The sequence below is a fragment of the Thalassophryne amazonica genome, chromosome 1 (genome assembly GCF_902500255.1).
Source record: "Thalassophryne amazonica chromosome 1, fThaAma1.1, whole genome shotgun sequence".
Classification (NCBI taxonomy): domain Eukaryota; kingdom Metazoa; phylum Chordata; class Actinopteri; order Batrachoidiformes; family Batrachoididae; genus Thalassophryne; species Thalassophryne amazonica.
Window position 1 is genome coordinate 85,603,165 of NC_047103.1, and position 26,577 is coordinate 85,629,741.

At 39.5% G+C, this 26,577-nt stretch overlaps 1 protein-coding gene across 1 annotated transcript in view; it reads right to left on the reverse strand.

Moving 5' to 3' along the window:
- Positions 1-26,577, reverse strand: part of kcnh2b (potassium voltage-gated channel, subfamily H (eag-related), member 2b) — a 1,340,040-nt gene that overhangs the window by 118,656 nt on the left and 1,194,807 nt on the right. Inside the window, exons 8-10 of the mRNA XM_034172191.1 lie at positions 14,227-14,330; positions 8,001-8,139; positions 444-598 (exon numbers count right to left, since the gene is read on the reverse strand). Coding sequence (XP_034028082.1) covers positions 444-598; positions 8,001-8,139; positions 14,227-14,330 — 398 coding nt within the window. The remainder of the gene's footprint in view (positions 1-443; positions 599-8,000; positions 8,140-14,226; positions 14,331-26,577) is intronic.

Sequence of the window (26,577 nt, forward strand, 5' to 3'; positions counted from 1 at the left end):
CTCATCCTACCCAAATATTTCTGCTACGTTTTGGTGTAAACAGAGAGCATGTTGCTTTGTTTACATTGTGGAATTTCACTGAATTACTGATGGTTCTTCAGGTTGAACAAAGCTGAAGAAGGCTATTTGCTACATGTGTGGATTAGTACCCTGCAAGTTTTTTTGTTTTTTAAATTTCCTTTTAAATTATGAAATAGCCATTACAATAAAGGTCTTTGAATATTGCTGCTAAAAGAAAGTACCTTGTTTTTTTCTCTTAAAAAAGAGGTGGGAAACCTTGATAAAACATGAGAAAATTTGTGTGTATTTACTTTACATTTGTCTTAGAGTACAACAATGTGAACTGATCCCCAAGTATCGTTGGTTCAGACATATAAAAAAAAAATAACTGTCTTACACCTTCTCATGTACATCTGATCTGATTCATTCATGTGGTTGTGTACCAGATGCAGGCCAGCCAGTGAGCGATGAGTGCGAAGGTGCACATAAGGAGGAAGAGGACAGCGGCACCATACTCAGAATAGCGATCCAACTTCCTGGCTACACGGACAAGCCGCAGAAGACGAGCTGTTTTCAGCAGACCAATCAGTGTGGTGGTCTGATGGGGGGAGAAGAGAGAAAATGTTAAGAATGGCACAAAGAAGTAAAGCCCTAGCTTTCCTATATACTGTCATTTTGAAACATGCAGACACACACAGACACACACGGATGAACGGACGACCTTGTCTTGTGATTCACTGTTATGAAGATGGTAAATCCTGACCCCTGTTTATTCCTGTGGGTTCTATTCTGTCTCCACTTCAACTGGCCACGCCCACACAACAGATAAATAAAATAACAGAGGGGTATTCCAGCAAACATGAATAAGCCAAATCCCTGCTTATTTTGACAAGTCGCAACATTCTAAGCAAGGGTTCCATTCCAGCAATCTCGCTAACGTCAAGTTTCGCTGAGTTATCATAGTAACTTATACTGCTGAACTAGTCCGGTTACTACCAGGCTAATTGTCAGGCCATACCTGTCAACTCTGGGAAATATCAGAGAGGGAGATATTGTTGCCATAAACTTATCATGAAGGTGCAACCCACCCTTGAGCCCTGTAGGGTGCCGTGCATTTTTTTTCTTTCTTTCTTAATTAATCCTAATTAATTAACTTATTTATTGCACAGTATGTAAAATAGTAAAAGAAAGAAAGAAAGAATAAAGTCCAGTAGAGCTAAGTGCCACTCTTTGTAGCTTTGAGTTCATCTTTTATAGGTTTGAACTCACTGGCCTTGTAAACTGAGTTGAGTTTGAATCAAAATCAGAATTGAATTTATTGCCAAGTAATTTTGCACATACAAGGAATTTGATCTGGGGTTATTGGAAAAGAAAAGAAAAACAATTCTATAAGCAAAAGAGTCAAATAGACAAAACCATATTCACTGTTAAATAAATAAAATGGAATGGAATGGAATACCAATGTACACGCTGAAACGTGAACAATTACTGGCACCCACTTTTATTTGGACCAATGTAATGTAATTTAGACATCAAAAACACCTACAGACATAATTTTAACAAGATCTAAGAAACTTCAACATGTTCACCACAGCAGTAGCATAAAGCATTGCAATCTTCAGAATAAGGACACATTTATTTATCAGTACATTTTACACAGATTGCATTGCATTGGTATGTTAATCATACGCATTTAGTCAATGTCAGCCTTTCTCTCTGAGTTTATTTATTTCTTCTGTTACCTCCTTTCCTTAAATTCCTCATAGGTTTCCATTATAAGTGCTGTTCTGAGGCAGTGAACATTGCTGCTCGCTGTTTACATTTTGCCATTGTGAATCCAGTTGATGTCAATGTCAATGTCAATTTTATTTATATAGCACATTTACAACAACAGCAGCTGCCCAAAGTGCTTCACAGTAAAAACAATATCAAAAACCATACCACAAAAAACAGAGCATTAAAATTCCAAAATATACAAAAACACATAAGACCAGACACACACAGCTTAAATTGTATTAACAGCCAAAGCATAAAAATGAGTCTTAAGAACAGATTTAAAAGACTCTAGAGATGGAGCAGCTCTGATGTGCAAAGGCAAACTGTTCCAAAGTTTAGGCGCAGCCACCGAAAAAGCCCGATCACCTCGAGTTTTTAATCAAGATCTGGGCACATTTAATAAAAGCTGGCTTTCTGACCTCACTGATCTGACCGGAACATAAGGAGTCAAAAGGTCAGAGAGGTATCTGTGATCTGTGGTCGACCTCATGAGCTGCCTGTGAATGGCATGCACACGCAATTAGTCTGACTTGCTGAACTTGTCTTGACTTAGTTTGATTGCGTGAATGTGGCTCGGCCTTGATGGAACTGCTTTAGCTTCATCTCATTTGTTAGGCTTATTCAAGTCAGGTGTTTCACATTAAGCGCTACTTTTCTGAGCTTGCTTCATGGAACGGGCCCTAGGCCAATTACAGTGCTCTTAGAAAGCCAAGTAGGAGTTGGTGTGTGTGTGTGTGTGTGTGTGTGTGTGTGTGCGTGCTGTTGTGTAATCATGTCCTCGGAGTAAATAATAGCTGCCAACTAAGGAAAAACCTACACTTTCATGGCGCTGTGGATTTTTCAAGCTAACAAGCAAACCCTGGCAAAGGTCTCACCAGGGGCTTCATTTATAATTGATGTGTATGCACAAGATTGAGACTTGAAACATTTTTAACCACTTATCACATAAAACTTTAGATTTCTGACAAACAAACAAACAAAAAAAAAAAACCAATAACAACAACAAAAACCCTTGACTGGAGTAAAAGTACACCTGTATGTAAACTTGGTCCTGTGCATGTGACTATATAAGATGTTAGAAGTTGCCAATGCTAACAGAAAAACTGTGAAAGAAGCATTTTTGTAAGGTCCTTTTCACACTGTAATTTAATATCAAATCATCATTTAAAACTGAATATCATCAGTTAAGTTGAAGAAGAATTAATTTGAGTTATTAGCAGGTGAACACAAACCAGATTTGGTGTTTTGGTGCGTGCTGTGAAAGCTAATTGTGAAAACCATGTGCTTATTACAATACTCATCTTTTTTTGGATGGAGTACACATTATGCATTCATTTTAATATGATATAACTGTCCAGAAAATATGGTGTTAAAAAGCTGAAATTGTGTTATGTAACCCACAGACGAAGCTCTGTTTCTTTGTGGTTCTGTGCTGATGGACAGCTGCACCTGTGACAATCTCACCTCAGACAGATCAAATTGGGGCACATCTCTCTGTGTATATGCAGAGTGCACGCACATCATGAACCTGCCTATGTCAATATTACACCGTATCGACAGCATAAAATCTGCACCCACTTTAGGCCAGGTTTTTGGTGGTCTATGGCACAGTCAATTCCTGTTGCCTCACAATAACAAAGCCCCAACAAAGCATCAAACTGCACCTTATATTAAGATCAGCCCGTCTACAGGCATAAATATGAGTGCTTGGTGAGAAAATGACAAACATGTCACTTGTAAACCATCAGTCACACACTGTGTTCCACTTCATGCCAGGTGGTACATGGGACCCTGTATGTTTGTGGTCATTAAGTAAGTATCCTTGGTATCTCACAATTCTCAGACTGTGCATACAGAAATTCTCCTGCTACAAGCAAAGTTTACAATAGAACATTCTGTGGCATATGTCAAGGAAGTCCATATCAGGAGTCCTGCTTAATCTGTGATGGGCAGCACAATGGGCAGCACATTTGAATAATCACGGGAAAGCCAGAGTGATGGTACCCCCAGAGTGCCCAGTGACCAGCTCAAATTTCTCAAAATCCACTTGGTGAATCTACTGTCAAATTAGCTACAATCCATCACGAGTGACAAAGGCAAAGCGACGAGCTGTCATTCATTTTCAATCACAGTGAGTGTTTGCCAGCAACAAGAGACAATGGTCTCTATGCTGCACAGCTAGGAGTGGCCAAAATAGATGAGAAGTCTATTTTATGTAAATGCTGAGCAATGCGACATGGCAACTGCCAATCTCAGTGAAGTCAGCATGACGTCAGCTGATTGCTCGCCCAGACAAAATAATCCAAGATGACAGATTACACTTACACCTGTATTTCTGTATAAATCTAATATGTCTAGCATTTTTTTCATATATTTTGAAAACCTAGAGAGAAATAAACACTTCTAAAATGAAAAACATCGTTTTTGTAACCAGATAAGACATCCGGAGTGATTTACAAGAAATCTTACGGAGATGTTACCATGCTAATTAGCAACACAGGAATGTCACTGTGAAAGACGTTCGACTGAAACAATCAAGCACTCAAGGACGGAGGAAGAACTCATAGTTACAGTGTGGGGTTTCTCCGACATTTATGATCTATCGTTAAACATTGTGCAGAGCAACACAAACAAACCATAAGCTGGCCACGCCATGAGAATACCCATCAAATGACAAACACTAATTGTGTCTCACCTTAATTAGTAGCTAATTTGACCACATAGTCAGATATGTATAAGTCTGATGTGCAAAAGGTAAACTACATGCAAGAAAATAGTTTTAAAAATCTGGGCCCGTATGCAGAAAGCAACTCAAAGCCCTCTCAAAGAGCTCTTAACTTAGCCTAAAATTTCCTGGCAAGGAATCTTAGCCTAAGAGTGAGCCAGCAGGTGTAAGAGAGCAAGTCTGAGCAAGAAGGGGACAGAAACTCCTATCTTTGTGAAGAGGCAGGGTTGACCCCGTTGTCCTCTAAGAGCTGTGATAGGTTGTCACGGAAAGGGGAGGACAAAAAACAAAAGAAAACAAAACAAAAAACAAATGTGCTCCGCCCTCATAGCATGAATGGACAGTAAAATTAACCAATCATATAGCCTGAACTGCATTAAGACGTGTAATCGTGAGGATAACTTAATTATGTTATGATGATAATATGATAATAATAAACTCAGCAAAATTAAATGAACTGCTACACAGCTTGGAAATGTTTGAACAAACATAATTCACATGCCGAATATCAACATGTTACAAGTGTGCATTTGTGCGTGCATGCATGAGTTTATTTAGAAATTAACTTTAAGTACATAATATAATTATAAATATGTTAAAAATACATGCATGACACAAGAAAGTAAAAAAAAAATATTTCCATTGTGGTCCACTTAAGAATCAAATGACAAAACAGAAGTACTTATAAAAGAAAATTAATAATTCTGATGATGATAATAAAGATAATGATAATATTAACTGTGTGTATATGATAACAAAAACCTAAACAATAATACATTAAGACAGTAAATTAACATAAAATAATTATGTAGATCAAGCTGACTCGCTGTCATCCTACATATGGAGAATGTCTCTCCTTCCTCTGTCTTTTTTGCTGTCTTCTCTGTTTAAGACACTCTTAGGCTTCTTAAAAGTCCTCCTCCCTACTCTTACGAGTTTGGCACCTTAGGAGCTCTCTTAAGGCCTTAGGTGCTTTGCAGACAACTTTGATATTACCAAGGGAAAATTCTAATAAATGTCTAAGAATTCAAGGAATTCTAAGATTTTTCTTACACCCCCGTCACACATAGCCGGAATGATGCAGAGTGGCATTGGACTTATGAACTGGCGCACATCCAAAAGGTGTTGAATTTCAGTTCCAAAAAATTCTGACAGCCATCTGCGGAAGTCGACACAGTTGGTCAAAATTGGCCAGTGGCCCTGAGTGTGATGCACATGTACAAAACTCTTCGGTGTGGTCGACATGGGACATCTATCCGACGGTGGTCCATGCGTTATCTGAGGACCATGTGACCGCAATTTACATATTCCGATGGCGGAAAAACGGGATACGAAACGATCTGAGCGCATACGAGGGAACCTCGAGATAGATCTGGCATGGTATGCCTGCCAGTATAACCTGCACATGCCACGTATAATAATGTCCACCCCGGAGCGCAAAGGAACTGTATGTGGCATGCTTCATCACAATAATAATTATGAATTATTATCACGTACAGTGAATGCAAACAGCAGTTATCAAACGGAAAGCTCTGTGCACTACTGTGTGCACACTGCCGCAAATCTGAACAGGATGTTATATCCACAATAGATCTTACAAAACAGATATTTGTCCATTCCTTCCCATGGGTAATGTAAATAATGTGAGCTATTGTCTCCATCATTATGGAGGCAGCTGTGCCTCTCTGTGGTGTGCAGTAACCCGTCATTGCACATGTCAGGCTCAGAGCTGAATGGATCTCGCGCTGTAATAAATGTCACCTTCTAACTCTGGAAGAGATATAACATGGAACTTGTGCTAGGCCATTACACCATTAATAAACATGCATCTTACTTCCAACAGCGTTCCAGGAATGTTTCACAGCGTGCACGTGGACATGAAGCTGGGACAGCAGCCCAAAAGAAAAAAAATGAATTCCATGTGATAATCCAACCATCGTGGTGTCCAGAGTTGTATTGTGCTCCTGAATTGGGCAAACAAGAAATAAGAAAGTTCCCTGGAAAGGTGCTCCATCTGAGGGACTGCATGGCCCAATGCCAGCAAACCGAGCGAGGTTGTCCAGTGCCAGGCGTGTGCACATGAGGAATACAGCTCTCCGGTCTGCCATCCAGACATTTGGAGATCAGGCAGACTGCAGTGCCTTTTATGACGATCTGAAGTGGTCTATGTCATCTACATATGCAATGGATGCAATCTGACAGGTGTGGACAAGGCAGTCTGGTTGTGCTCCGGCACTGCAGACCGCGCCTCTTTTCCTCCCAACTGCATCGGATTATGGCAATTTTTGCCATATCGGGCATGCTTCCGGCACATTCTTGCTATGTCTGACGGGGGCTTTAGAATGACGTCACTAGGAGGTATTTTTGGCCTTAGGCTGCTTCGTGGATATGGGCCCTGATTTGTAAACTTTTAGCATGTATTCCACACGTTTTTATAAATTAAGTACTTTGATAATATTTAAATTTTGGGGAATTTCCATAGTAATCGTATTTTGATTGGTGGGTGTGTTAATTTACATCATAGATACATTTATATTTATATACATTCTAAAATCTAAGTTGAGAACTTAATTCCAAGGGTCATGCAGTCTTTAGTCCTCAGTAGGTCATCTTCTTTAAGTTAAAGATATCCTTCGAGATCGAACTACAACTCCATCATGCCTGCACCTCCCTTTCTTTCACTCCCATATGGACTGACAAATAACTTCTTTTCATCATTCTTTAATCCTTTAGCATGTTCTGTATGGGTAATGAATATGCAAAGGATCTCAAAGGAAATTTTATAATTAAAACAAACTTGCTGATACTTGGAAATGACATTAAAATAAATAATCATCGTGAACAATGTGACTCATCAGGTTTGTATTAATTAAGATGCATATATGAGCTGTTATCTGCAGTGAACAGTGCACTTTGCACTACCATGCATGTGCATGGAAAAATACACAGTAAATTCTGTAGAGCAAAATATACTCTGTCAGGATAACATTTGGTCCCAGTCCAAATAGAGTTAAATACACTTTATTATAGAGTGAAATCAGCTCTACCGTCTTGTCAAATCCAATTTTTCAACTCCAAAAAGAGTCATTGACAACAACTGTGATAGAGCTGATTTTGCACTGTGATAGAGTATATTTAATTCTATTTGGACTGGGACCAAATGTTATCCCGGCAGAGTATATTTTACTCTGCCAAATTTACTGTGTACCCTAAATGGTCACATTGTTCACATGATAGAATGCCCCTTTCAATTCAAATATCAGCAAGTTGAGCTTAATAGTTTATTATTAATTGCAGAGTCCTTTACCAACTAAAGACATGAGATTGTATTTTTAACTTCTCCTTTTTAATTATATGATACCGCAGTTTGTTTGTGTTTTCTAGCATATCTCAGTCTCTCAGAGCTTCTCTGGACTATCCAAAGGATGTTTGACCCGTGCTGTGCCTGCATCTTTGCCCATCTTTTATGTCTTTTTCTCCACCAACTATTTTGACCTACCTCTTCTCCATTGCGGTAGATGAGCAGGTCAAAGGGAATAGCAGCCACCATGTCGATGAGGAACCAGCCCTTGAAGTAGTGGACAGCAATGCGCACAGGATGACTCACCACCTCGTCATTAGAATTCACATATGTCGTCCTGACAGACAGAGTGGTTATGTTATCCACAGGTGTTGACATAAACATGTTTGATTGTGGAACTGTTGACACTACAGGTAGAGTAGCTGGGTACAAGAGGCCAACCACCACTTTGACTAACAGGGTCCAGGATATGGACTTTCATTTAACAACGATTTTCTCAATATTTTTTATATTTATATGTCTAAAATGTGCCATTCACATGAACTTCACCAGACTTTGGAAAATCAACTAAAAGCATCACAAACTCTTTTTATTTCTTCTTCTCTCTCTCAGTGTACATAACCAGAATGATGAGGACCAGGCAATTTGTGGCCCAAATATACAATATTTCAATGAATTACACTCTTACAGTGCATCCAGAAAGTATTCACAATGCTTCACTATTACGTATGTTACAGCCTTATTCCAAAATGGATGAAATTAATTTTTTTCCCCTCAAAATTCTACAAACGTTACCCCTTAATAACAATGTGACAAATCTTTTTTTTTGAGACTTTTGCAAAATTCTTACAAAACAAACAAACAAAGAAATCACATGTACATAAGTATTCACAGTCTTTGCCATGAAGCTCAAAATTGAGCTCCAGTGCAACCTCTTTCCACTGATCATCCTTGAGATGCTTCAACAGCTTAATTGGAGTCCACCTGGAATAAATTCAGTTGATTGGACATGATTTGGAAAGGCACACACCTGTCTGCATATAAGGTCCTACAGTTGACAGTGCATGTCAGAGCACAAATAAAACATGAAGTCAAAGGAATGGTCTGTAGACCTCAGAGATAGGATTGTCTCAAGGGACAAATCTGGAGAAGGGTATAGAAACATTTCTGCTGCTTTGAAGGTACCAGTGAGCACAGTGGCCTCCATCATCCATTTTCTCATTGAGAGAGTGGTTCATTTTTTAGAGTGTAGAGCTGGCCGCCCGTCTAAACTGAGCAATTGGGGAGAAGAGCCTTAGGGAGGTGACCAAGAACCCGATGGTCACTCAGTCAGAGCTCCAGCATTCCTCTGTGGAGAGAGGAGAACCTTCTAGATCAGTGTTTTTCAACCTTTTTTGAGCCGCGGCACCCTTTTTATATTTACAAAATCCTGCGGCACACCACCAACTAAAATAATATTATAATGCTATTACCTGTGGTTTTGCGCAAAACCCAATTATCGCAATAGAAAATCGATACATAAAACATCGCATTTCGAAAATCCTCAAGCATTTTGCGCTCTGATCTCAAGTAGGGCTGTCACGATTAGGCATTTCTGGAGACGATTAATTGTCAGACAAATAATTGCGATTGATGAATATATTGTCTATTTTCTTTTCTTTTTTTCCCCTTCTTTATATTCTACTATTGTAGTATAATTACACAACTCTGGAAGAACGTTTGGCTTCTGTGAGTGAAACTGGGAATGGTGCAACATTTTTATTTTTATCTTCATTTTACATACAGTCCCAACTTCTTCTGATTTGTGGTTGTTTCTGTTGCATTTCTGAAATTGTTTCTCCTCATCAGTCACGTTTTGTGCTTAAACACTACATTAAGCTCAAGACTGAACAAATAAATACCTTTGGAAAATAACAGCTGTTAAAGTTCAGAGTTCTCACCTGTTTTTTGTGATCTGTGCGTCTGAACATTTTTTTTTTTTTTGTGGCTCTCAGTTCATTCATATATTCTCATTTTTTTAAATATGTTTTTAAATATATTTGACCGTTTATTTCATCTCATGATCTCATAAATTCAGCATACGACGCGCACATGGTGTGAACAGGACGGTAACGGCAGAATCACACCTTTAGAGAAAGTTCAGAGAGAAGTAAAGGCAGCTTCATGTTTCCGTTTTGTTAACATGTTCACTCCATTTAAAATCCTCTGCTCCGCGCTCGCTGCGCACTGAACGTGTCGCGCCTGCATTCAGGAATCTCCCTCACCCACCCCCTCCCCTCCCTGACCCACCCCCTCCCCTCCCTGACCCACCCCCTCCCCTCCCTCACCCAGCCCCTCCCTGACCCACCCCCTCCCCTCCCTCACTCACCCCCTCCCTCACAGTCTGCAGTCTGTTAACTCCGCGCACACAGGCACAGACACACACACCGACAGCTCCGCATTTTAGACGGCTTTTGAAGAAGACCGTACTGTTTTAATCGACCATCAGTCTCCTTGTTATTGTCCCGCCTTAAGACGAGAGCGAGGCTGCAGCACAATGACGTCAGATTCTGAGTCGTTTTATGCTTTGTGGATAAAATAAATAATTCACGATAATCGCAAATATGAAAAATAATCGCGAATATGAAAAATACCCACGGCACCCCTGACGATCGATCACGGCACCCTAGGGTGCCGCGGCACCCCGGTTGAGAATCACTGTTCTAGAAGGAAAACGATCTCTGCAGCAATCCACCAATCAGGCTTGTATGGTAGAGTGGCCAGATGGAAGCCACTCCTTAGTAAAAGGTACATGACAGCCTGCCTGGAGTTTGTCAAAAGGCACCTGAAGGACTCACAGAGCATGAAAAACTAAATTCTACTGTCTGATGAGACAAAGATTGAACTCTTTGGTGTGAATGCCAGGCATCATGTTTGGATGAAACCAGGCACCATCCCTACAGTGAAGCATGGTGGTGGCAGCGTCATGCTGTAGGGATGTTTTTCAGCGGCAAGAACTGGGAGACTAGTCAGGATTGAGAAAAAGATGAATGCAGCAATGTGAGAGACATCCTGGATGAAAACCTGCTCCAGAGCAATCTTGACCTCAGACATTGGCGGCAGTTCATCTTTCAGCAGGACCATGACCCTAAGCACACAGCCAAGACATCAAAGGAGTGGCTTCAGGACAACTCTGTGAATGTCCCTTGAGTGGCCCAGCCAGAGCCCAGACCTGAATCTGGATCTGAAAATGGCATTCCCCATCCAAACTGATGAAGCTTGAGAGGTGCTGCAAAAAGGAATGGGCAAAACTGCCCAAAATAGGTGCAGCAAGCTTGTGGCATCATTCAAGAAGACTTGAGGCTGTAATTGTTGCCAAAGGTGCATCAACAAAGTATTGAGAAAATTGTATGTACTTATTTACATGTGATTTCTTCTTCTACTTTTTTTTTTAAATAAATTGCCAAAAAATTTTAAAAAAGCTGCTTTTTACTTTATCATTCCAGGGTGTTGCGAGTGGAATTTTGAGGGAAAAAATTAATTTCCTCAATTTTGGAATAAGGCTGTAACATAACAAAATGCAGAAAAAGTCACTGTGAATACTTTCTGGATGCACTGCAAATGTGTGACTACACAGTTCATTTCGTAATGTTATATTAACACTGCATTGAGTCCATATGGCTCCATTCAAATATTGTTCAAGGTCCTGTCAGTGGTTACACAGTAATATAGCAGCCAATTTCTTTTTTCTATGTAAAAATGTAGTGGCACAATGATGTCCTGCGGAAGCAACACTCCCTTGGTGTATGTTGCAATCTGAGTTTTTCTGTTCACTGTTTTCAGTGTAGAACTGGGCACGTGCATGTTCAGTGCATATGAGTCCTTCCTTGTGAAACCAATACCACTTCCTACATTTATAAAGAGACATATGTGACCACACACAAATCACTGTGTATGCAAGATGCCAAACAATAGTAACTCTACAGAAAACCACTTTGCTGAGTAGACATTTCAGAATCCTGTGGTCTATAACAGGGTGGGCAGTAGAAAATGGCAGTTTAACTGATGAGCAAATAAAGAGTCATCAATTTATGGGAGAATTTTGTAATGTGTCACAGTCGTTGAACTGCTTAACAGACTGAAATGGACTATTGGTTTTCATTTGCATTTACTAATTAAAAGAAAATGAGATTATGGCAGCTTTGGTTTATGCTTTGGAGTAGCTAATGACAGCAGATTCATGACAAGGGTATTGTAATAATTAGAATTAATAGGGCAAATTCAATGGAAGCTACAGAAATTTTCTTTAATTAAATTAATCTGAAAGAGATAATTGAAATAAATGTAACTGTCACTGATAAAGAAAAAAAATAGTTGCTTTCCATTAATATAACAGTGGTTAATGGACTATTCAGAAAAATACATGAGAAATGATGATAGTGGAAATATAGCCCATGTGTATATGTGTTATGACAGCCCAGTCTCACATTTTTTTCGTGCTCCCGTGCCGAAATGAGTCAAATTTTCGTGATTTTTTTTTAACTCACTATTCCTAACCCTACTCCTACCCCCGATCCTAACCGTCATGCGGAAGCGTATTGCATTTACTGGATAAAAAAAAATTGACCTGATCAGGTGTGTGCCTGATCTCGTAATGACGAGAAAAGATCTCAGGCGTCTAATTTGTTTTTTGTTTTTTTATATATAGCATCCGTACTTCCAATCCCTCAGTAAAGAAGTGGGATAAGGTTAGCTGATGATAGCACACTGTGATCAGACACAAAGTGTGGATTTTCCCCGAAGGTGCTCCTGGATGAATGTCCAGGGAGACGTATGAGGCGTCTCACCAAAATGAGACATGTCTCGTCCCCTTCTAGACTTCCAGTTTTCACTCACACAGCCCCATCAACCACTGAGGGACAAAGAGGGGCTCACTTCTAGTCGAGCACATGACATTCTTGGTGCCCCATGCCCCACCTCCCTGGAGGAGTTTCATTCATCCGGGAACACCTTAGGGGAAAATTCACACTTGTGTGTGATCACAGTGCACTGCCAGTGGTTACAAATGAACCGATTTTCGATTATGAGTTATATACGTATATATATTATAGACACCTGATTTTGTAATTACAAGATCAGATGTGTAAGTTTTTTTTTTTTTTTTTTTTATCCAGTGAATGCAATACACTTCCGTAGGGTCGTCCTGCACTGGGCTCAAAACTCACAGTCCCCGGCATGGGAGGCAGGCACTCTTAAGCCCCCGTCACACATAGCAAGAATGTGCAGGAACCATGCCCGACACAGCAAATATTACCATAATATGACAGAGTCAGGAGGAAAAGAGGTGTGGTCAGAAGTGTCAGAAAGTATCCAGATTACCTCATCCACACCTGCACAATGGCATCCAAAGCACATGTAGACAACAGGTAGATGACACAGACTGCCGTCAGACGGCCATAAAAGGCGCTGAAGACTGCCCGATGTCCAAACGTATGGATGGCAAACACGGGACCAGAGTTGGGAGGGAGTTGGGGTGCATGTGCACAGGTGTGCCACTGGATAGCTTTGCTGAAAGTTTGCTGGTAGTGGGCCAAGCAGTCCCACCATGTGTCAAAAGCAGCCTTTCCAGCAAACTGAGAACATTATTTATGTTGCCCATGGGAAGGAATGGACAAATACCTGTACTGTAAGGTCTATTGTGGATATAACAGCCTGTTCAAATTTGCAGTGGTATGCACACAGTAGTGCATGGAGCTTTTGGTTTTCAGCATTATTATACGTGGCACGTGCAGGTCATAGTGTCAGGCTTTGCCATGCCAGATCCATCTTGAGGCTCCCTCGTATGCGCTCAAATTATTTCGGATCCTGTTTTTCCACCATCAGAATATGTAAATTGCGGTCAGATGGTCCTCAGATTGCACATGGACTGCCGTCGGATAGGTGTCTCATCTTGATGGCGCCCGGAGAGTTTTGAACATGTGCATCATACTCGGGGCCGCCTGCCAATTTTGACCAACTGTGTGGACTCTTGCAGATGGCTGTCAGAATGTTTTGGAACTGAAACCCGACACTTTTTCTGATGTGCGTCAATTCATCATTCTGACATCATTCTGCGTGATTCTGGCTATGTGTGACGGGGGTATTAGCACAAGTACTCTAGTCTATGTTTCTGGAACATCTTTTGGCATTGTGTAGTGTGGTTTACTTCACTGTACAGCACCTCCTGCTGGCCACAGTTACACCTGCTTGTTTGTGGAACAACTTACACAAGACCTAAAAATGAAAAACTTAAAAAAAAAAAAAGATTTGTTATACAGGACAAGCCCTGGAATAGAAACCATTAAAAGTCACAAAAGGCTGGAGGCAATGAAAAAAAGAGAAAAAGAAGCAGGCTAGGTATATGCCTGGGAGAAATATGCTCTAATGGACCATTTCTAGGTCAGACCTGAAGTTGATGAGAATGTCAATAATGAACATGATATCCACGATGAGGTCCACCACGTTGAGGGGAGAGCAGGAGTAAATACAGCTCTGCATGGCTACATCTTCCTGAGAGGACAGACAGCAAGAGATAGGAAGAATACACAAGATAGAAGAGGATTAAAACTGTGTTCTAAAAATAGGAGTCTATGTGCTGTCCTTTTTTTATTTTTATTGTATTGAGGGTTTGAATTGAATTTGCTTACATAAAAACACAAAACATGAAAAATCACATGAAACAAAAGTCTTTCTGCACAATGCAAGACACAGGAAAAAGTGATGACTTTAAAAAAAATAAACCTGTGACAAACATCAGTGCTGTTAACGTACTCGTCCTTAAACAAATATGCATATTGTGTTAATGCTGGGAAATAGAAGTACCCTATTTTCCAATGTATCACACAGGAGTATTACATCCAGTGGTGGGGACAGTTCTGCTAAGCCACTAACCGCTAATTAGTGAAACTAACTTTTTCATTCGCGGATTATCTTTTCAGATAATTTTGAAAACCATCAGCGGATTAATTAGCTTCCACTAAATTTAGTTCCGCTAACTTTCAGTCCACTAACATTGCTTTGCTGGCATAGTGAGCAAGACCGAATGGTCAAAAATGTTTGTAAACCCTAAAACCAAACATTAATTGATGTCTGTAAAATGTTTTGCAACAGCCAGGTTGCCATAAGGAACTCTGCCCTTTCCCAGCAAAAGGAGGCAGACTGCCTGCAAGTGTAGCTGGATATAAAAAAAAAAAAAAAAACATCCTTTACTTTCAACATGTGGCAACATAGATAGTGGCAGAAGAGGGTATATCACAACATTGTTTTCACTCATGGCCACAACATAACTACCAAACTAGCTACATTCCTTGAACTATAAAAACGCAACAAATCTATAATACTTACAACACTCTTAAACTAACATATACTACAAGAATAACAATAATAAAACAAGCAAACCCTGAACTCTCACAATGCATTGCCACAATGCATTATGATAGACAGTGTGTCTGCTTTAAAAGACAGCATGTACATGCAAACCTTTACTTTCTTAAGTGAAAGACACTTATTTATGCAGTTACAATTGTCTCATTAATACCTGCAAATGCACAGAAGGTGACCTACAAATAGTCCTTGATTTGTAGACGTGTTTTGTGATCCACAAACAAATTTCTTGTGCTGGTTTTTACAAATAGATGTGTATTTCATAAATACATCATTTTTTTGTATTTGTAAAAAACAAACAAACAAACAAAAAACATCTGCAAAACTGAAAATTCTGTTTGTGAAGTGTGACTCAGCATGTTTCCACTTTTCACACTCCCATCCAGTAGATGGCAGTGTTCTATGCATTTTGATGGGGGGAGGGTGGGGAGTGACAAGAAGAGTCTGATTTCTTGATTTCCCATAATGCCGTTTGGCGCTTGTGTCGGTTTAATGCTCAAACCTTCTTTATTCTTTCTTCTTCATGACTTTAAAAGTGCAATCGTTTCACTTTGTAAAATTGACAGAGTTGCTGTTAATGTGTTGATAAATTGTCTGGAATCAGTCTGTTTAAAAGTGAAACCATAAGTGAAAGTGACTTGTGTTTGATCTACACTCAACAAAAATATAAACGCAACACTTTTGGTTTTGCTCCCATTTTGTATGAGATGAACTCAAAGACCTAAAACTTTTTCCACATACACAATATCACCATTTCCCTCAAATATTGTTCACAAACCAGTTGAAATCTGTGATAGTGAGCACTTCTCCTTTGCTGAGATAATCCATCCCACCTCACAGGTGTGCCATACCAAGATGCTGATTAGACACCATGATTAGTGCACAGGTGTGCCTTAGACTGCCCACAATAAAAGGCCACTCTGAAAGGTGCAGTTTTATCACACAGCACAATGCCACAGATGTCGCAAGATTTGAGGGAGCGTGCAATTGGCATGCTGACAGCAGGAATGTCAACCAGAGCTGTTGCTCGTGTATTGAATGTTCATGTCTCTACCATAAGCCGTCTCCAAAGGCGTTTCAGAGAATTTGGCAGTACATCCAACCAGCCTCACAACCGCAGACCACGTGTAACCACACCAGCCCAGGACCTCCACATCCAGCATGTTCACCTCCAAGATTGTCTGAGACCAGCCACTCGGACAGCTGCTGGAACAATCAGTTTGCATAACCAAAGAATTTCTGCACAAACTGTCAGAAACCGTCTCAGGGAAGCTCACCTGCATGCTCGTCGTCCTCATTGGTGTCTCGACCTGACTCCAGTTCGTCGTCATAAGCGACTTGAGTGGGCAAATGCTCACATTCGCTGGCGTTTGGCACGTTGGAGAGGTGTTCTCTTCACGGATGATGCAGAGGAAGATGTGTTGCACTACATGAGGCAAATGGTGGTCACACCAGATACTGACTGGTATCCCCCCCCCAATAAAACAAAACTGCACCTTTCAGAGTGGCCTTTTATTGTGGGAAGTCTAAGGCACACCTGTGCACTAATCATGGTGTCTAATCAGCATCTTGGTATGGCACACCTGTGAGGTGGGATGGATTATCTCAGCAAAGGAGAAGTGCTCACTATCACAGATTTCAACTGGTTTGTGAACAATATTTGAGGGAAATGGTGATATTGTGTATGTGGAAAAAGTTTTAGATCTTTGAGTTCATCTCATACAAAATGGGAGCAAAACCAAAAGTGTTGCGTTTATATTTTTGTTGAGTATACATTGCCACTGTGAAAGATAAGTGAGGTGTCTTTGCAACACCTAAGAAATTACTGTATTGAACTTACTCAGAAGGCTCTGTGGTGCTTAAAGTCACTGATAGTGTGCCAAGTCAATACTAAAAGTTAGCAGTTTGTTGTCATTTGTTAAATTTTTTTTTAGGAGGCGATCTCTACTTCATGCACAATTCGACCAAATTCATACAAACTGTGAAAGGGCCTTTAAAAATACACCATGAAACTGAATAAAGAACAGGAATACCATTGTCATTCAATATGTGGCTAGAATTTGAGAAACTCTGAAGGATTTTCAACAAGCATAACACGATCAGACAGAAACTGGTTTATCCCAAAGACCGCACACCACATGCCCACAAAAGCAATCTGGTGTATGTGGTTCAGTGCGGCGAGGAGTGCAAAGAACCCTACATCTGAAAAACCAAATACCCACAAAACAAATGAATGACTCAACATGGCAGGGCCAATTCCTCTGGTCAGGACTCAGGAGCCTACCTGCATCTAAAGGACAAAGAACATTCCTTTGACGATAACACTCATATTGGTTTGACAGAGGTTTCAATGAAGCCATCTTTGTTAAAATGATGAAACTTTCTTAAAATCGGGGTGGTGTCTGGGACTCCACCTTTCTTTATAATTCTATCCTTTCAGCAATTTGGCAGCATGATGGATTAGTGGTTAGCACTGGTGCCTCACAGCAAGAAGGTCATGGGATCGCTTCCTGCCCTTTCTGTGTGGAATTTGCATGTTCTCCCTGTTTCTGGTATGTTTTCTCCAGCCACTCCGGTTTGCTCCCATCAGAACATGTTTATTTAGGATCTGCTCCTTTCTCTGCCGCTGACCAAGGCAGCATCTCTACAACTAGGGCCTGTTCCATGAAGCAAGCTGAGAAAAGCGGCGCTTAATGTGAAACACCTGACTTGAATAAGCTTAATAAATGAGATGAAGCTAAAGCGGTTCCATAAATGCCGAGCCAAGTTCACACAATCAAACTAAGTCAACACAAGTTCAGCTAGTCAGACTAATTGCGTGTGCAGGTCATTCACAGGCAGTCCATGAGATCGAACACAGATCAAGCAAATTCACAATGGCAAAATGTAAGCAGTGAGCAGCGATGCGACAAGCAGGAGAAATTTCTAGGATTGTTCCAACATCGCTACACTCCAACAGCACGAAGCTCAGCATGTTGGAGCCCATAATACAACCCAACCACTCACTTATGGTGTCATGTTATTTCATAATTTAGACATCAAAAACACCCACGGACACAATTTTAACAAGCTCAAAGAAACTTCAACTTCAACATGTTCACTACAGCAGTAGTTAAAAGCACTGCAATCTGCAGAATAAGTACACATTAATTTATCAGTACATTTTACTCAGAATGCATTGCACTGGTCCAACTTGAAGTGGGTGCCAGTAATTGTTCACGTTTCAGCGTGTCCATTGGTATTCCATTTCATTCCATTTTATTTATTTAACAGTGAATATGGATTTGTCTATTTGACTCTTTTACTTATAGAATTGTTTTTCTTTTCTTGTCTTATTGCTCCAGTAACCCCAGATCAAATTCCTTGCATGTTCAAACTTACTTGGCAAAAAATTAAATTCTGATTTTGATTCAGACTCAACTCAGATTACAAGGCCAGTGACTTCAAACCTATAAAAGATGAACTCAAAGCTGCAAAGAGTGGCACTTAGCTCTACTGGACTTTTTACTATTTTACATACTGTGAAATTAATTAATTAGGATTAATTAACTAAATTATAAGAAAGAAAAAAAATGCACAGCACTGAACAGGACTCAAGGGTGGGTTGCACATTCATGATAAAGTTTATAGCAAAAAATATCTCCCTCTCTGATAGTTCCCAGAGTTGACATGTATGGTTAAGTGGCAACTCAGGCTAAGCCTGACAATTAGCCTGGTAGCGACCAGACTAGTTCAGAAGTATAAGTTACTACGGTAACTCAGTGAAACTTGACATCAGTGAGATTGCTGGAATGGAACCCACGCTTAGAAAGTTGCGACTTGTCAAAATAAGCAGGGATTTGGCTTAATTGTGTTTGCTGGAATACCCCTCTGGAGTTGGTCCTTGGGGGCCCGACAGCAGCTGCCCACTGCTCCTCGTGGTTGGATTGTGTCCTCACATGGCCATTTAACAATATTTGATTAATGGTGCAGTTACTGGGGGGTGCACACACATCAGCATGTACTGAATGCTTGCTCCAAGCCTGAATAAAAGAGTAGGGTTGTTTCAGGATACACATCAGTATAAATTGTACCACATCAAATACTGTATGCAGATCACAAACAGATTTCATACTGGATCAGTGGAGGGCTGGATCACCACCTGCATGGTTTTCCAGCAGGATACTGAGAGCAACTATTTAACTGTTTGCTAAAAGAGAGGGGGCAGACACATGTGGTGGCAAAGGAGGAAGATGAAAGGTACAGTAGTGTTCAGAATAATAATAGTGCTATGTGACTAAAAAGATTAATCCAGGTTTTGCGTATATTTCTTATTGTTACATGGGAAACAAGGTACCAGTAGATTCAGTAGATTCTCACAAATCCAACAAGACCAAGCATTCATGATATGCACACTCTTAAGGCTATGAAATTGGGCTATTAGTAAAAAAAAGTAGAAAAGGGGGTGTTCACAATAATAGCACTGTGGCATTCAGTCAGTGAGTTCGTCAATTTTATGGAACAAACAGGTGTGAATCAGGTGTCCCCTATTTAAGGATGAAGCCAGCACCTTTTGAACATGCTTTTCTCTTTGAAAGCCTGAGGAAAATGGGACGTTCAAGACATTGTTCAGAAGAACAGAGTAGTTTGATTAAAACGTTGATTGGAGAGGGAAAAACTTGAAAAAAAATTACACTATGTAACAAATTTTTATTTTTGTTTTGTTCCTGGGTACACAGTATGTTTTCCTAACCTGTTATGCCTTAAATAAATAGAAAATAGCTGTTATTCCACAGATACTTTGCTTCTGTGATCAGGACAATGATATTTTGAAATTTGTCTGTTTTCAAGAATATTCTCGATTCGCCTTCACTACTACTGAGTAGTCTTCTAGAATATGCTTTAACTGCTAGAACTGTCCAGAATTTTCTAGAAGTTTCCAGAATTATCTAGAAATTTCAAGAAACTTTTCGAACTTTCTAGAACATAAAAAAAAAAAATCAAAGTTTGTGCTGAATGTAGTCATTTTTCCATAGACTTTAGACATAAGCAGTTTTAATATAACACTTAAATCCTGCAGCAACTCTTTTCTGCACACCCGTGTGCATGCATACAAACACAGTGCGATCATGTGAGAGGTGTGATACCACATCGCACTCACACAACAGCAGCAGCAATTATGTTGGACAAATGTACATATATCAACAAAAATGTCTAAGGACCAAATAATGAGAGGGTACGGAAGATGATAAGAACAATGATTATACTGTTTAAATGTAAGACAATCATGTTACTGGTAATGATGTGTAATTGATGCCTGATGACTTGACGGTCTGTGTTGGAAATGATGAAACAAATGATTTTGTTTGTCTGTGATAATATTTAATTCCTGTTATAAAGAGCAGATAATACAAGAATTACTGTCCTTCTGTTCCTTCATGTTCATGAACCATGGGCATCGATGTAAACAAGGAATTAATGAACTGACATGAATGAATTCATGTGCTCATATCATGAAAATGTCAGCCAGCTCTGCGCAGAGATGTTCACAAGTCCTTCTTTGCAAGTCCAAGTCAAGTCTCAAGTCTTTATGCTCAAGTCCAAGTCAAGTCTCAAGTCTTTATGCTCAAGTCCAAGTCAAGTCTCAAGTCTCAGATTACAAGAATGAACGTTCTTTCATCAGATGTTATCTGAAATAATACTGCACTGCTGTATGTTTTGGATACATTACACTGGATACATTACAGGATACATTAAAAAACAGTATGCTGTGTAACCTAACATGTTTCTACCCCCAGGCATGTTGCAAAAGCCACCAAACTGAAAATTGTCATTTAACAACTGCAAATAACAAGAGGAAAATGTATAACAATTACAACATGAAAGTCTGCCTATAGGTGACCACCACATCTACTCTCTCCCTCTCTATGTCTGTCTGTCTGTTTCCAAAATCTCTTCCTTTTTCTCACACACACACACACACACACACACACACACACACACACACACACACACACACACACACACACACACACACACACACACACTGTACATACAGTCAAGCACATACTCTGACTGAACATTTCATTTAAAGAACGTTGCAGTGGGAATTGCAAGGCCCATAATTGTTCTGATGATGCCAGGTGAATCTTAGACTAACTTTTAACAATCCTAGCTTTTTGCACACGTACAGTAGACACACACACACACACACACACACACACACACACACACACACACACACACACACACACACACACACACACACACACACACACACACACACACACACACACACACACACACACACAAAGCTTTGAACATGATCTAGGCCTATATCCTGGAGAGAAAGGTTTTAGACAACAGAATAGTTGCATTTCAAAAACTAATTCTGACAGTGTCTTTGCAGTAAGTCTGGCTCTGTGAGGGCGCATGATGATCCCACCCTGGCTGAACACCCTCTCTACTGGTGCACTGGTGGCAGGAACAGCCAGGACCCTCATAGCCACCAGATAAAGCCTTGGGAAAGCCTTCCAGACATCCTTCATCCTCTTCAGTAGCTGAACACTGAATATAACGGATCAGCTCTGCCTTCACAGATAAGCCATGGTCAATACTTCTCTTGCTTTTTTGTGTCCAGAGAAGAGACGTGGAATTTTCTCGGGTGGTGATGGCTCTTGGTCATCATCACCACTACTGCTACTGTCTGGAACAGTGACTTTGCATGCCTCAGCCAAGACATGATCTTAAAAAAAAAAAATCAATAAATCCACACTTAGTCATAAAATAACAACAATAATATACACAGTGTTGAGGGTAAATTTAATAAACAAATGTATCTTATTGTTTTGTATTGTGTTCTATAATGTGATGTTCTCTTAACTTCGTCTGGCCCTTGGACATCTTGCCCCAGCCAAAAGAAGCAGAACGATGGGTCTAGCAATGCAGACATCATGTAAACAGTATCTCCAAATGGCAGATCCACAGCCAGGTCATTGGAGTCATGCATGCTGACATTCACAAACATCCCCTCAAACCGGATCTGGAGGGACTTCTGTAGAGCTTTCACTAATCCCCCCAGGTGACGCGTCAAAGTCAGCATCCTGATGAGGTGACTATTCAACGAGAGTACACAAGGTAGTGCTGCACTAATGGTAACCACTTTTTCTCCTTGGGTAAGGTCTGTGGCTTGCTGAAATGGGGCCAAAACATCAACAAGTTCTTTTAGTTGAGCCCATTCTCTGGCTGATAGGCACAAGTTTTGACCTTGGGCTTCAAGGAGTGCATTTAGACTTTGGAGGTCCAAGTCAGTGACTGCCTCCACAAGGAGGAGGGTACTGTTCCATCGAGTTTATACAGCTGAGGGAATGCTACGGTTGGCTCCATACTCTGTCTCAAATGCTTCTTTTAGCCCACAAGTAGTATGTAGTAAACTGCAGAATTTGGTCACCTTTCCCATGGCACTGTTCAGGACTTTCGTCTCTTTCAGTCCATCTCGCACCACAAGCTGCAGTGAATGAGCAAAGCACTGCAGTCATTGTTGACGGCAACTGCTCTGGATAGTTTCCAAATCATCTTGGTGCTCCTCACTTAGGTCCTCCCAGAGATCACTGTTTTCCAGGCCTTCATCATCATCTGCACTACTTGTAGCAGATGGAAAACAAATGGTGAATGCTTTCTTCATGTTTGAAGCATTATCACAGATAATGTGATCTATTTTGTGCTTTATGTGATATTTGTCACAAACTTCTTCAAATGCATCACTAATTCTCTGACCAGTGTGTGACCCTGTGAATCTTTCACAACTTAAAAGAACTGTCTGGAGTCTTGGGCTACTTCTGTCTAACTCCATGAAGTGGGCTGTTACCCCTAAAAAGCCACGCATTGTCCTGTCTGTCCAACTGTCCACAGTCACAGACACAGTGCCTGTCTTTTCTAGTTTTAATTTGATAAAGGCCTGTTTCTCTGATGCTAGATCACTCAGCCTTCTTACAATCGTGCGTCGACTTACTGGATTATATCTCTCCTCTATCACTGACAAAAATTTCCTGAAGTTGGGGTGCTCAATCAAAGACAGGGGCAAATTGCATCCAATGACAAGGTCATTGACTACAGATTCAGTGATGATCCTCTGTCTAGGATGACCCTGGTGGTACACTTGCACACCTCTCATGCTTTGCTGAATTCTGCAAACCTGTAAATAAAATTACATGAACATGTCAATTAATTTACTTACTTACTTACTATACAATATGGATGACAAAGCTAATCTTGTCATATAGACAAAATACTATAGGCTACTGTATGTGGAAATACATTTACCACTAAAACCCTGCTGCAATTTTATATTAACTGTATTACAGCAATAATTTTAGATAATACTGCGTTTTTCCTGTATTTTCCTCTATTTTACATACATTTGGGTTGTCACTGTCCAAAATATGATGTTTACTGCAGTAAAATTAGAGCAATATTAACATTAGCCTAATACTGCAGTGGAGGCTTACTGTTGTGATAGATGATGACATTCCGTTTAAATATTTTTTCTGAATAAACACTTGGACAACTGAACAGTTTTACCAGGTGCGCTTTCATAACAGTAGCCTATTCTAAAACAGTGATTATGCACAAATTAGGATACGAGCTGCAGCTGGGAGCCTATGCTGGAACTTAGTGAGATGTTATAAAATGTAATGGTAACGTCGGGTGGGGAACAATAAAACTGTAATCTGTATGTAGCCTAAGCCTACAAAATATGTTTGATTAGTTTAGCTAGCTGTAACGTTATCTGACTAAGCGCTAAGCTTCCCTTTCCCCTCGCCAAGTGACTGACCTATCTTTGTGCGTTTTCAGGTGCCCGATGAAGTTTGACGTCGTCGAGCCAGCATCATGTATCTTTACTCCACACACTTTGCAAATTGCCGTTCGGTTTTTCGCTGTCTGTGTAAAAGATTTGAAACCAAATGCAATTACAAATGGCACAGCTCCCGATACTTCGGTAAAGTTAGAAAGATATTCACAGATTCGAAATTCATAGCTTAATAGATCTTAAGAGAAACATTGTAGAAAGACAAACACCACTAGTTTCTAACCTCAGGAAGGTAGACAATGAGCTACAACCTTATTTTTATCCATATGAGCCGTCCTCTGAGCTGAAAAAATATCACTGATCTGAAAGGGCAGGCGGCAGAGAAATGGAAGCTTAGGGACCGTCTACAAAGTGCAAACACAGAAAAAAAGACACCAGAAAATTATTGAATAAATCACTGTAATAAGGAGTGATATCACCAAATTCACTCCACACATCAGTGGGGTCCTGCTACAGAGCTCAGTTTGGGAAATGCCATTATGAAAACTTTGCAGAATTTTTTATTTTTTAAATTTTCAATAGCATCAAAGTCACAAGATGTGGTGTCAACCGATTCAATGCACACAATAGCCGTGTCCTGTAGATTATACTACAGCACTCAGTTTGGAAAAAAGTAATTTTAAAAAATTTTGGAGAATTTTTTATTGTTTAAATTTTCAATAGCATCAAAGTCACAAGATGTGGTGTCAACAAATTCATTGCACACAACAGCAGTGTCATGTTGATTATACTACAGAACTCGCTTTGGAAAAAAGTCATTAAAAAATTGGAGAATTTTTCATTGTTTAAATTTTCAATAGCATCAATGTCACAAGGTGTAGTGACACAAAACGTACTGCAGACAACAGTGGTGTCCTGCTGATTATACTACGACACTCACGGCACTCACTTTTGGAAAAAGTTATTTAAAAAAAAATTGGAGAATTTTTCATTGTTTATATTTTCAATAGCATCAAAGTGATAAGGTGTAGTGACACAAAATTCACTGCACACAACAGCCGTGTCCTGTAGCTTATACTACAGCACTCACTTTGGGAAAAAGTCATTTCAAAATTTTTGGAGAATTTTTGATTGTTAAATTTTCAATACCCTCAAAGTCATAAGGTGTAATGACACCAAATTCACTGCACACAACAGTCATGTCCTGTAGACTATACTACCTCACTCAGTTTGGAAAAGAGTAATTTAAGAAAAAAATTGGAGAATTTTTGATTGTTTATATTTCAATAGCATCAAAGTCACAAGATGTGGTGTCACCAAATTCACTGCACACAACAGCCATGTCATGTTGAATATACTACAGGGCTCAGTTTGGAAAAAAGTAATTTTAAAAAATTTTGGAGAATTTTTTAATTTTGGAGAAAATTTACTGCAATCATTGTGTGCAGTAAATTTTGTGTCACTACACCTTATGACTTTGATGCTATTGAAAATATAAACAATAAAAAATTCTTCAAATTTTTTTAAAATTACTTTTTTCCAAAGTGAGCCCTGTACTATAATCTACAGGACATTTTGTGTCACTACACCTTATGACTTTGATACTATTGAAAATTTAAAAAATGAATAATCCCCCCAATTATATTTAAAATGCCTTTTTTTTCCCAAAGTGACTGTTGTTGTATAATCAGCAGGACACCACTATTGTCTGCAGTTAATTTTGTGTCACTATACCTATTGACTTCGATGCTATTGAAAATTTAAACAATAAAAAATTCTCCAAAATTTTTAAAAATTTTTTTTCCAAACTGAGCCCTGTAGTATAATCTACAGGACATGGCTGTTGTATGCAGTGAATTTGGTGACACCACATCTTATGATTTTGATGCTATTGAAAATTTAAACAATAAAAAATTCTCCAAAATTTTTTAAAATGACTTTTTCCCAAAGTGAGTGTTGTAGTATAATCTGCAGGACAGCCCTATTGTGTGCAGTAAATTTTGTGTCACGACACCTTATGACTTTGATGCTATTGAAAATATAAACAATAAAAAATTCTCCAAATTTTTTTAAAATGACTTTTTCCAAACTGAGTGCTGTATTATAATCTATAGGACATGGCTGTTGTATGCAGTAAATTTGGTGACACCACATCTTATGACTTTGATGCTATTGAAAATATAAACAATCAAAAATTCTCTAATTTTTTTTTAAATCACTTTTTCCCAAAGTGAGTGTTGTAGTATAATCAGCAGGACAGCCCTGTTGTGTGCAGTGACTTTTGTGTCACTACACAAAAAATTAAAAAAATTAAAAATTCTGCAAAGTTTTTCATAATGGCATATTCCCAAACTGAGCTCTGTAGTATAATCAGCAGGACCCCACTGATGTGTGGAGTGAATTTGGTGATATCACTCCTTATTACAGTGATTTATTCAATAATTTTCTGGTGTCTTTTTTTCTGTGTTTGCACTTTGTAGACGGTTCCTAAGCTTCCGTTTCTCTGCCGCCTGCCCTTTCAGATCAGTGATATTTTTCAGCTCAGAGGACGGCTCATATGGATAAAAATAAGGTTGTAGCTCATTG